At 43.0% G+C, this 12,883-nt stretch overlaps 1 protein-coding gene and 1 pseudogene across 7 annotated transcripts in view; both read left to right on the top strand.

Moving 5' to 3' along the window:
• The first annotated feature begins 3,859 nt into the window (after positions 1-3,859).
• On the top strand, positions 3,860-4,277 carry LOC129040047 (mitochondrial intermembrane space import and assembly protein 40-like; annotated as a pseudogene).
• A 4,946-nt stretch (positions 4,278-9,223) lies between these two features.
• Positions 9,224-12,883, top strand: part of GATAD1 (GATA zinc finger domain containing 1) — a 46,891-nt gene continuing 43,231 nt past the window's right edge. For 5 of the 7 annotated variants that reach the window (XR_010126951.1, XR_008503540.1, XR_010126950.1 and 2 more), the window contains exons 1-3: positions 9,224-9,792; positions 10,545-10,670; positions 12,506-12,565. Coding sequence is in view for 2 of the 7 variants with exons in the window: in XM_054493869.1 (XP_054349844.1) it covers positions 9,544-9,792; positions 10,545-10,670; positions 12,506-12,565 (435 nt within the window). In the remaining 5 variants the exon portion in view is untranslated. The remainder of the gene's footprint in view (positions 9,793-10,544; positions 10,671-12,505; positions 12,566-12,883) is intronic. The other 2 variants (XR_010126949.1, XM_054493867.2) reach the window with 1 other exon arrangement.

The raw sequence follows: 12,883 nt of genomic DNA, 5'->3' as shown, positions 1-12,883 counted from the left end.
TGGAAGAAACAAAAGAAGAAAAGGCCATACTTCCTGTCTTCAAGATGCTTATAGTCAGCTGAAGGAGATACAAAAGTGAATGCCTAAGGGAGAAGGAAGAGCAATAGAAAGGAACAGCTACATAATGGATTCTGGGCTTCATACCTAGGTGATGGGTTGATCTGTGGCAGCAAACCACCATGGCATACATTTACCTATGTAACAAACCTGCACATCCTGCACATGTACCCTGGAACTTAAAAGTTGAAGAAAAAAAAAAGAGAGATAAAGAAACAAACAGCTATGTAAAGTCAGGGAGTTGGGAAAGGAGATGTAACTTCCAACATGGGTCTGAGCCGATTCTTGAGAGATGGTCAGGGTTGGGTATGAAGAGTTGGGAGGAGACACATTCCAGGCACCGAGAACACCCTGAGCCAAGGCACAAGGGTGAGAACTGTGGGGGCACACACTCCACATAGAGAGTAGTGCCATTAGGTTATAACATAGAAGGTGTGCCTGCAATGGAAGATACAAATGTCATGTGCACCTCCTGAAACTAAAAAACAAAAGGTTTCTAGGAATATCTGCCCTGGTTCTCCTCCCTCAAACCTTCTAGCAGTTTCACAAGTCTCTCATTTTCTCCCTGTCCAGTCCTCAGTATCTCTCTCTAGTTTGCTGATGTAAATAGGGAATTTGAGTTAATTTTTTCCAAAATGTAATGAACATGATTTACATGATTACATGTGAGGGGTATTAACTAATGACTTGACCAAGATCCAGTCAAAAGAAATGCTTCCTCCTTCTTCTTTCTTATCAGCCTCATAGTTGACATTAACAAGGCACTTACTAGATGTAAAAGTTGTTGGTAACTTCACATGAACTACTTTGTGTAATCCTCACATCAACCCTATGGGGTATGTTCTCTTGCTCTCCTCATTTAACAGTTACGTAAACAGAGGCTCAGTGGCAGTGTTCGCCCAACCCGGGAGACATCCAGGAGAAGGGTGCGCAGTCAAGGAATTCCACATCTGCCCATACTTGTCAAGACACAAAATGTGGTGGATGTGATCTCTTTGGAAACATAGAAATATAGAAAATATGCATGCATATTTTATGTATCTGCTTTTTTTTTTACTCTTAAGAGTTTTAATTAATGAACCATGTAACATTTAAATCATGCAAATTAGACTGCATGCTGGCACTGACAATCCCCTGGGGAATTCAGCATTCTACTTTTTCCCTTACTGTGAAATTTAAGGCCACAGGAGGTATTTATTTTTGTGTCCACAGCTTACACACATACCACCATCACCACCACCAGAATTTTCTCAGCCATTCCATAGGTACCAAATTGTCTCTATGAGCTCTGGGTCCAGGCTGAGTATCTCTCATTGCATCCTATGTTCTGTGTCCCCCAAATTTTCAGGTGTTGAAACTTAATTACCAATGTGATAGTATTAAGAGGCAGAGCCTTTGGGAGTGGAACCCCCGTGAACAGGATTAACAACCTTATAAAAAGGCTAGAGGAACTAGCAATTGTCCCCTTTTGCATTTCTGCCCTTTTACCATGTGAAGACACCTAGATGGCACCATCTATGAAGAATGGGCTCTCTCTAGATACTGGACCTGCTAACATCTTGATCTTGGACTTCCCATCCTCCAGGACTGTAAGAAATAAATTTCTGCCTGGGGACAGTGGCTCACACCTGTAATCCCAACACTTTGACAGGCTGACATAGGCGGATTACCTGAGGTCAGGAGTTTGAGACCAGCCTGGCCAACATGGTGAAACCCCGTCTCTACTAAAAATACAAAAATTAGCCAGGTGTGATGGCAGGTGCCTGTAATCCCAGCTATTCGGGAGGCTGAGGCAGGAGAATCCCTTGCACCCAGGAGGCAGAGGTTGCAGTGAGCCAAGATCACGCCACTGCACTCCGGCGTGGGCAACAAGAGTGAAACTTAGAAAGAAAGAAAGAAAGAAAAGAAAGGAAAGGGACGGGGAGGGAAGAGAAGGCAAGGGAAGGGGGAAGGGAAGGGGGAAGGAAGGAGGGAAGGAAGGAAGGAAAGAAGGAAGGAAGGAAGGAAGGAGGGAAAGAAGGAAGGAAGGAAGGAAGGGGAAGGAAGGAAGGGGAAGGAAGGAAGGAAGGAATTTCTGTTCTTTATAAATCACCCATTCTCAGGTATTTTGTTACAGCAACACAAATGGACTAAGATATTGTGTTAGTCTGTGAGCTCTCTCCTGGCCAGGCCTACTGTGGCTCCTGTTCTTCCTGAGGTACCAGCTGAGGGGGCAGGGGGTTGAGTTGGAGCCTTCATTACAGCACCTTCTTAAGTTCTTTTCTCCTACCCATTTCCCTCCCTTCCACATTTGACCCCCCAGTCACCTTCTTTTCTATTTAGTAGTCTTTATTTGTCCTCACATACACTACTGCTATGCTATACTCTAATACATAGCATGTATTAGTACCTATGGAATGGCTGAGAAAATTCTGGTGGTGGTGATGGTGGTGTGTGTGTAAGCTGTGGACACAAAAATAAATACCTCCTATGGCCTTAAATTTCACAGTAAGGGAAAAAGAAGAATGCCAAATTCCCCAGGGGATTGTCAGTGCCAGCATGCAGTCTAATTTGCATGATTTAAATGTTACAAGGTTCATTAATTAACACTCTTAAGAGTAAAAAAAAAAGCAGATACAAGAATTTTGTCATACTGTAGCTACTGCTGCTTGGAGAAGCCCCATTAATTGAATCAGGACAATGTGCCAAGCATAGTAACTGATGAAATCTTCACACAGCCCTAAGATGGACAATATCATCCTCTTTACAGATGAACTGAGCTTCAGAGACAAGGTCCAGTCACTAGCCCTCAAACCAGGTACTGTCCACTATGCACTACTGTCTCTGGCTGGGAGAGAGTTTTAGGGTCAACAAACTTCCCTTATTTTCTTCTTTTCCATTTGATACTTTCTCTTCTTGTTTATATTTTTAAATAAAAGTAATGCATACATATGGTGAAAAAATGTCAAACAACACAAAATCAAAAACTCCCTTATCACCCCTGTTAACATCTATTGTCAATAATTCTTAGCTTTAGTTCTAACAACTTAAAAAATGCAACACACACACACAAAAGTTTCTAATTTACACAAAGTCATCTTATTCTGTACTGTTTTCTAAATTGCTTTCTTTCCTTTTTAATATCTGAGATTTTTTTTATCAGCACTATATAAAAACCTCAGATAGTTTCCTGTCACACTGAAAATAAAATCCAAAGTCCTTACTTTGCCTATCACAATCTGATGCTAAAACTCAACAAAGATATTACAAGAAAGAAAAATTACAAGTCTGTGTCACTTACGAACATAGATGTAAAAATCTTAAACAAAAGAGTAGTAAATAAAACCTAGCAATATGTAAAAGGGATAATACATCACAACCGAGTTGGGTTCATTCCAGGAATTGCAATGTTAATTTAACATTCAGAAATCTGTCTATGTAATCCACACATTAATAAAGGGAAAAAAACATGATCATCTTGTAGAGAAAGCCATTTGATAAAATTAAACACATTCATGATAAAAATAGGAATAGAAAAGAAGTTCCCTAACTGATAAAGGGAATCTACAAAATCTATGGTGTTAGAGGTCAGGATAGTGGTTGTTTCTCCATAAAGGGCAAGAGGGGGACTTCTGGTAGTAATGGCTGTTTCTTGATTTGGTTGCCTGAGTGTCATTGCTTTGTAATAATTAAACTATACACATATGAGTTGTACACTTTAGAGTATGTGTATCATACTTAATTTTAAAAGGTTGTAAAAAAAATGGGGCAGCTGCTGTGGCTGCTTCTGCAAAGTCTAAGCACTGGTCTATATGCTGCAGCCATGTCCTACTGCCAGCAGGAAGGGAAGGATGGAATCATATTTGTGACCAAAGATGACCACAAAACTCCAAGCAATGTAGAGCTGGTGGCTGATGACCCCAATGATCCATACTCAGCACGGATTGATGCTGCCAAATGAAGACATTAACTGGAACTGCCCGTGCCTTGGGGGAGTGGCCAGCAGCCCCTGTGGGGAACAGTTCAAGTTGGCCTTTTTCTGCTTCCACTATAGTGCAGAGGATCTCAAGGTGAAAGACTGTGTAGACGAATTCCGGGTCATGCAGGAATGCACGTAGAAATACCTGGACCTCTATCCCCAAGGGGATGAGGAGGAAGAAGAGGAGAAGTCAACAGAACATATAGAAGAAACTGCTCCCACTGAGGCCACTGCAACCAAAGAAGAGGTGGGGACAAGTTAATGAAGGCCACAAGGCACCAGGCTCCAGTCCTTCCACTACAGAGTGATACAGGCCTTTTTCACAGTGCCTTTCAGTCACCTCCTATTGGGAGAACCTGCCCCCAATATTTGAAAGTAGGTTCTATTTTCCATAAGTGTCAGCCGGCTGAGAAATAAACAGAAAGAGTACAAAGAGAGGAATTTTACAACTGTGCTGCTGGGGGTGACATCACATATCTGTAGGACCATGATGCCCGTCTGAGCCTCAAACCAGCAAGTTTTTATCAAGGGTTTTAAAAAGGGGAGGGGGTGTAAGAACAGGGAGTAGGTACAAAGATCACATGCTTCAAAGGGCAAAAAGCAGAACTACTAATAAGGGTCTAACAAAGATCACAAGCAAAGGGCAAAAGCAGAGCTACTGATAAGGGTCCAACAAAGATCACAAGGCAAAGGACAAAAGCAGAACTACTGATAAGGGTCCAACAAAGATCACAAGGCAAAGGGCAAAAGCAGAACTACTGATAAGGGTCTATGTTCAGCAGTGCACATATTGTCTTGATAAACATCTTAAATAACAGAAAACAGGGTTTGAGAGCAGAGAACTGGCCTGACCATAAATTTACCAGGGCAGAGTTTTTCCCCACCCTAGTAAGCCTGAGGGTACTGCAGAAGACCAGGGCGTATCTCAGTCCTTAACCACATAAAACAGGCACTCCCAGAGCGGCCGTTTATAGACCTCTCCCCAGGAATGTGTTCCTTTCCCAGGTTATTAATATTAATATTCCTTGCTAGGAAAATAATTTAGCGATATATCTCCTACTTGCACATCCATTTATAGGCTCTCTGCAAGAAGAAAAATATGGATATTTGCCTGACCCCGCAGGCAGTCAGACTTTATGGTTGTCTTCCCTTGTTCCCTAAAAATCACTGTTATTCTGTTCCTTTTCAAGGTGCACTGATTTCATATTGTTCAAACACACATGCTTTACAATCAATTTGTACAGTTAACACAATTACCACAGTGGTCCTGAGGTGACACACATCCTTAGCTTACGAAGACAACAGGATTAAGAGATTAAAGACAGGCATCAGAAATTATAAAAGTATTATTTAGGAACTGATAAATGTCCATGAAATCTTCACAATTTATGTTCCTCTGCTGCAGCTCCAGCCGGTCCCTCCGTTCGGGGTCCCTGAATTCCTGCAACACCCTCCAAGAAAGTGTCATTCCCTCTGTTGTCCTGTGCACTGTAATGCACAAAATAACTTATTTTGATGATCAGGGGTCTTGGCCTCTTGACATACACACTGAAAAAAATGGGAGTTATGTTATGTGCGTCCTACATAAACATGTCAGCAAATGTGCCCACCACTTTTTAATTCTCTTTTCTCAGATTGCCCTGAATTTTGCCACTTTGAAGTAATGTGCTGAATAACCTCAGCAACCAAAAATGATTATCCAGGAATGATTCTTGTGAGTGAGCTGATTTACTCTGAGTTATTATATCCCTTTTAGTAGATTTTATACCCCTTTAGAAAATGTAAGAAGAATGAAAACATCTTCTTTTGAAAATGCTGGTGTGGGGCCATGCCTACTAGAAGAGGCCAGATGGTCAGATAGGTATTTCCCCAAACCCATCTTGACCTTGAGTATGTGAGGGGGTACTGTACTTCATTCCTGATACATTTTGGTTTCCATGTTGGCACTGAGCTCTTGGTTTTCTGTTTGGATGGTGGAGATTGGGGCCTTCCTATTCACAGTCCCTTTCTAAGTGAAGGGAAAGGCTGGTTTTTGCTGTTCCTTGTGATTCCAAAAACCCTGGTTTGGGGCCCATGTTTAGGCTGGCTTTCACGCTGCCTCTCAGTCTGGTCAGATGCAATGTTCTTGAGAGGTGAGGACCTGACTGTTACCATAGTAGCATCCAAGAGAGGAAACAGTGTGAATTAAGTACTCAAAAGGAAGCACGATTTCCAAAAAAAAAAAAAAAAAAAAGGACTTGCAAGGAAAAAAATGTAAATCGTAAATCTTCCTAATCATCTAAGAAGATTAGAGGATACAGCAGCCAGGGACTGGGGAGCTGACAAGGACAGAGGATGAAGATGAGTGGAATGAGGAAGAGTTGAGAAGCCTGCTGTTGGGTGGTTATTCAGTTGGCCCTCCACAGCCATGGGTTCCACATCCACAAACTCAACCAACCACAGACCGAAAATATTCTCAAAAATAGATAAATATAAATATGAACAATATGACAATAACAATAAACCAATACAGTATAGGAACTATTTATATAGCATTTATTTCATATTTGGTATAAGTAATCTAGAGATGATTTAAAGCACACAGGAGGGTGTGCATAGGTTATATGCAAATTCTATGCCATTTTATATAAGGGACTTGAGCATTTATGGATTGTTGATTTTGGTATCATCAGGAGTCCTGGAATCAATCCTCCATGGATACTGAGGGACAATTGTACATGTGGATATTGACCTGATCCATGGCAGTGTCTTGTAGTGGAGAGGAAGCTGGTGAGTTATGGGCCAAAGTTTTCAGTGAATGAGAGGGAGTCACTTGCAGATGAGTTGCAAGGAGAGGTATATGTTCCCAAATGGAGAGACATTCAGGAGCATGGAAATCAAGTGCCTAGATTTCCTCACACTGTAGGTGAGGAAAAACTTCCTCCTCACTTTTTTTTTTTTTTTTTTTTTGATGGAGTCTCTCGCTCTGTCGCCCAGGCTGCAACCTCTGCCTCCCAGGTTCAAGCGATTCTCCCGCCTCAGCCTCCCGAGTAGCTGGGATTACAGGTGCCTGCCACTACACACAGCTAATTTTTTGTAATTTTAGTAGAGATGGGGTTTCGCTATGTTGGCCAGGCTGGTCTTGAACTCCTGACCTCAGGTGATCCACCTGCCTCTGCCTCCCAAAGTGCTGGGATTACAGGCATGAGCCACTATGCCTGGCCTCTTCTCACCTCTTTGGTTCTGTGGCTGGGCATGGGAATTAAACTAACATAAGACAGATTTACTGGAAAAGGCATAATAGTTTTAATATTTTTGTACATGCACAAGAGCCTTTGTAAGAAAAATAAAGACCCGTAGAAGTTACTAGGCCTGAAAGCTTATATGTCCTTTTAAACAAAAAATAATAAATTGCAGAGATGTGACAAGACAAAGGGGCTTGGGCTAAGGCTGGCAAATTGTGGGAAAGTGACTAAGAACCGTATGTAGAAAGTTAATGGAAAATATGGGTTACAAATTTTTGTAAGGTTTTGTTTGTAGATTCTTCTCTGTGGCAACTCTGCCTCTGGCAATAATATCCTCCTCTTCCTGGTATAGAAAGGGCACCTTTCACAAGGGAACTTTTATGTTCCGCTTCAAACAGAAAGAGGGTGGTCAGACAGCCTTCCCTGCATCTGTTTTTGCTCCATTGCCTCCGGCTCAGAAGAATCAATATGCCAAAGTGGCATATTTTAGGATGGCAGGCTCTAAACACCTTCAGCGTTGTTCTAAAATGAGACAACACTCTTTACTTAGTCTCCTCAACCACTTTTACAGTTGGCCCTAATCCCCATAACCGTCCTGGAAACTTATTTTTACTGTTAGGGAAACTGAGATTTACAGGGTGGGGTGACTGAGCCACAACCCACACCCCAGAGGGCTGCTCCAAAGCCCTCCTCGAAATTGGTGCCAAGAGCAGCAGCTATAATGACAGCCAGTCCACATACAAGTGCCTCCGTTGATTACCAATTAACAGTAAAATCTGATAATATCTCATTCCAAGGTTGTTATAAGCACTAAATGTGGTTTTGCGACATAATAGGCATTTGTTTCTCCCCACTGCTTCCCACCACAATATATTCATCAAGACCTTTCCAAGGATACTAAGTCTAGGAAACCCAGGATCATGAAGAGAGGGCATGTTCTTCCAGGTGAGGCCGAGGAGAGACTTATTTGTCTGGCAAGGCCTGTACTGACTAGTGACATTAAAAGAGGCGATCTGACTTCTCATACTGCTCTTGTCCCAGGCCTGCTGTTTGTCAACTGCTGGGTCCTCAGAGCCAAAACTGTTTTCCAACAGTTTTGAATTGAATAACAGCCAGCTATTCGATTTTCTCCGCATTCTCTCATCGGTATACTCTTCAGAGTCCACAGGACTTGCAACGATATTACCCAATGGCTGAAGAATGTGCATTTGACATCTTAGGCTGTAAAATGTCTCAATTTCAATTTCTAATACATAAATGCCAGTGGATGGCATTTTCTGAACCCTTTGTCGATGTCCGTAAATGGCATGCTCTGAATTCAACTAAACAAAAGCATAGACGTGGGGGAGGTGTAGGGGGATATCCAAATTATAATTTTTAAGAGTGTAAAGGGGTCCTAAGTAAGATTGCCAGATTTTTTTTTTTTTTTTTTTTTTGAGACGGAGTCTCACTCTATCCCCCAGGCTGGAGTGCCATGGCGCGATCTTGGCTCACTGCAGCCTCCACCGCCCGCGCTCAAGAGATTCTTCTGCCGCAGCCTCCAGGGTGGCTGGGATTACCCCAGGGCCCGCCACTGAGCCCGGCTAATTTTTTTATTTTTAGTAGAGAAGGGGTTTCACCATGTTGGCCAGGCTGATCTCGAACTCCTGAGCTCGAGTAATCCGTCGGCCTTGGTCTCCCAAAGTGCTGGGATTGCAGGCGTGAGCCACCACGCCAGACCTGGATTGCCAGATTTAGCACATAAAAATATAGGACCCCCAGTTAAACGCCTCTCGGATAAACCATTATTGCATGGGATACACTCACGCTAAAAAAATTGTTCGTCGTTTACCTGAAAGTCACATTTAATTGGGCGTCCTGTATTTTACTTGGCAAATTCTAGGCCTGAGACCAAAAAGTTTGAGAACCGCGCCCCTAGGCGACAGCAAGCGGAACTGCAGCAAGCTCCCAGTAATTCCGGGTGCTGCACTTCCGGTCAGGCGGTCGGGCTGCGGGGCCCTGGGGCCAGCTCACCGCCGGAAGTCTCCGCGTCCCCGCCGGCCAGATCCCGTTCCCCGTCTTGCTTCCCAGTGCCTCGGGCCTCTTGGGGTTGGTGCTGGGCGCCGAGCCAGCGGAGCCGGCGGAACCCGCTTCCCGCCTCCACGGGGCAGCGCCAGCGGCCTGGTCCCTTCACCGGCAGCTCGGTGCCGACGCCCTCACCGCTCTTCCTATCGCCGGGAGTGGCGGGCCGACCAGGGGGCGGCCGGGCTACCGTCCGCCATTCCCGTGTCTCTGCGCCCGCGGGGGCCGCCCGAGCCGGCCACCATGCCGCTGGGCCTGAAGCCCACCTGCAGTGTATGCAAGACCACGTCGTCCTCCATGTGGAAGAAGGGAGCGCAGGGGGAGATCCTCTGCCATCATTGCACTGGCCGGGGCGGCGCGGGCAGCGGGGGCGCAGGCTCGGGGGCGGCTGGAGGGACTGGGGGCAGCGGCGGCGGCGGCTTCGGCGCGGCGACCTTCGCCAGCACCTCCGCCACCCCTCCGCAGAGCAACGGGGGCGGGGGCGGCAAGCAGGTGAGCTCCTCCGGCCCCTGCCGCCGGCGGAGGCCGACCAGGCGCTAGGCGGGCGGGGACGGGCTGGCTGGGAGCGGGCGGGCGTGGGCATCCCGGATCTCCGTGCTCCTGCCGGCTGGAACGCCCCTCCCCACCTCCTACTGAGATCTTTCGTTTGGCCCATCCCGAAGCACCTGTTATTGTAAGAAATTCAAAGCAATAAGAACCAAGATGTAAAGCCCTTAAGAAAATCTCAATATACACATGTCTGCACAGTCGTATACAGTGTCATGCCACAAATGCAGGCGCTGGACCTCATTCCTTGTTAAAGGTTTTGTTATATCAGGTTATGAAGTAAGATTATTATGTCATTATTGTAAATGGCAGCTTAAGTATTCCGTTGCAGGGGGCGCCATAACCTACTACGTTCTCTGGCCTTAGGGAGTAAAGTTGTTTAGTGTTTTTCTCTATTGTAGACACAACAAATGAATAGTGTTTGTCTTGGTCAAGACTCCTGCCCTATTACAAGCAGCTCACACCTTTTGGAGGCTCTGGAGACGCCTGTCCAGCGAGCTCCGAGATTCCGGGTGCTGAACTTCCGGTTTTACTTAGCCTGGTTGCTGTAATTACCTCTCTTGAAAAGTAAAAGCGCACTCTTAATTGTTAAATGCTCTTATAAAGTACGTACTCTGGGATCCTTGTAAGATGATTGTATTGCAACCTTTATGCACTTTTTACTTCTCTTTTTGTTCTTTAATTTGTTTGTGTAACAGAGTAAGCAGGAAATTCACAGGAGGTCTGCTCGGCTCAGAAACACTAAATACAAATCTGCTCCAGCTGCTGAAAAGAAAGTCTCCACCAAAGGAAAAGGGAGAAGACATATATTTAAATTGAAAAATGTAAGATATTTGTGGACAGTGCCTTTTACTGTAATGACGTTGTGTGTATCCTGCCACTGCCTTCATTTCTCACCATTGAACTTGGACTCTGCCCTTGGTAGCCCTTCCTTAGTATTATGGGGAGTGGTCCAGATTCCCCAAAAGGGAATGAGCTCTGTTGCAGGAGGCTCACTGTTTATAAAGTTAATAATACTTTCCTTTTTTTTTTTTTTTTTTTTAGCTTTTATTTTTTCCCCTGGAAAATATAAAATATGGGTTTAAAAGAAACATCAACCTTGAGCCCATTTTTTGGGGTTCTCTATGGAAAGGAAGAGGAGAGATTATGGTTCTTGATATGGCCAGGTACACTAAGAAAAGTTTTTTTTTTTCATTCTTTAAAAATCTAAGTAAATATTAACACTGGAACTCATCATTTGCATATTTATTTGTTGTTAAAGCCCCAGAAAATGTATCTTACTGACTTATGATGATGATGTATTTGATGAATATGAGTCAAAAATTTTGCTAAGCCTTATCTCCTCTTCTGCTCTAAGAAAAGAGATTGTTGAAAGACCTGTGCTGGAAATAGTTGAAAGCATATTTTTATTGCAATTAAATTCTCAGTTTTTATAAACAAGGGATAATGTTCAAACACAGTGGACAGTGCATTATAGACTATTTTTTTTAAGTCTCAGTATGATATTCTTTTCTTTCAGAACAGGAATGTTCAACTTACCCGTAAAGACTTTTCTGAAGTTGGGCATATTTATTTCTAAAACACAAAGGGACCCTGCAGTAGACTTATGCAGATGGCAGACTATTTTCTTTTTTTTTTTTAATTTAATTTAGTGAGTTTTAAAAAATTTTACTTTAAGTTCTGGGATACATGTGCAGAATGTGCAGGTTTGTTACATAGGTATACGTGCCATGGTCATTTGCTGCACCTATCAACCCATCATCTAGGTTTTAAGCCCCACATGCATTAGATATTTATCCTAATGCTCTCCCTCCCCTTGCCCCCCATCTCCGACAGGCCCCAGTGTGTGATGTTCCCTTCCCCAAAGTATTTTCTTATTCAGAGTAGTTGCTTCTAATTTATTTAAGATTTTTATAGTTTAGTTAAGTGAAGCATTTGTTGATTACACAAAACATGTTGTTGATATTTGTATCACATATGCACATTTTTTTCCTTTTAAGTATGATATACTGTGTTCTCAGCAATTATTTCATTATTGTTTCTCTGCAACCCTTTCTTCAATGGTACTAAGCAAGACACATCTGGTGAGGCCTACTTTCTATGTTGTGGCATAAAAGTATGTATTGAAGCTTTAGTAGAGATTTCAAAAATGGTTGGGTGGTAGCAAATTACTAAGAACTCTCAAAGTTTCTAAAGCCTTAGTTCCAGCTTGCTAGAAAACCGCTGTTGAGTATTATGGCTAGTTCCATAGTTGAGTTGGAAAATGTCTTCCAGGAGACACTTTTTCACTTTGTATTCATCTGTATATTTTTTATTACTTGCATTCTGTCATGCTCAGGCTATTAGAGCAGGTACATTTTTATAACTGGAATGTTTATGTGTAGTGAAGCTCTGAGAGGACTTTGCATTAGATCTCAGCAGCATAATCAGAAGCTTGTCCTTTGTCTCAGCAATTTTTAAGCTAATAGTAGCAGAAATTGCAGTGGAAATAGACTGCTTTGCCACAACATTCAGAAAATCATTTATCTTTTTATTGCAGTTCTTGTCACCAAACAATACATTTTAGTATTTCTCAAATTGCAGAACTCTCATAGGGCTGGGAAAATGCCGTAGACACATACATACTATGAATGTGCTAATGTTTTTTGTATTTTCATAGCCCATCAAAGCTCCTGAGTCAGTTTCCACTATAATCACCGCAGAATCAATCTTCTACAAGGTAAGCTTTTGTAGAGTTACTGAAGGAAGAGTTGGGCCTAGTGGGTAATGTGCCACTAAAATGTTGGATTAGTCTAAAGGTCTCTGCTACTCTTCATTTGTATAAGGTGTGATTATACTTTTTGTTCCCTTCTTAGCTGTTTTCCCCCATAAGTGGCTGTTATTAAAACATCTCATCTAGAGCTGAAGTGGGAGGAGAAAGTGCCTACTGACACATGATGTGAGGATCTTAAGTATTTTTTTTTAGTGTAGATTGTAGGAATTATTCTTAAAATGCTGATTGTATAGCGTGGAGCCATGGAAGACTGAGTCGTTAGTG

This window comes from Pongo pygmaeus, chromosome 6 (genome assembly GCF_028885625.2).
Source record: "Pongo pygmaeus isolate AG05252 chromosome 6, NHGRI_mPonPyg2-v2.0_pri, whole genome shotgun sequence".
Taxonomy (NCBI): Eukaryota; Metazoa; Chordata; class Mammalia; order Primates; family Hominidae; genus Pongo; species Pongo pygmaeus.
The sequence above is the reverse complement of the archived record's forward strand: the minus strand, read 5'-3'. Positions and strand labels throughout refer to the sequence as shown.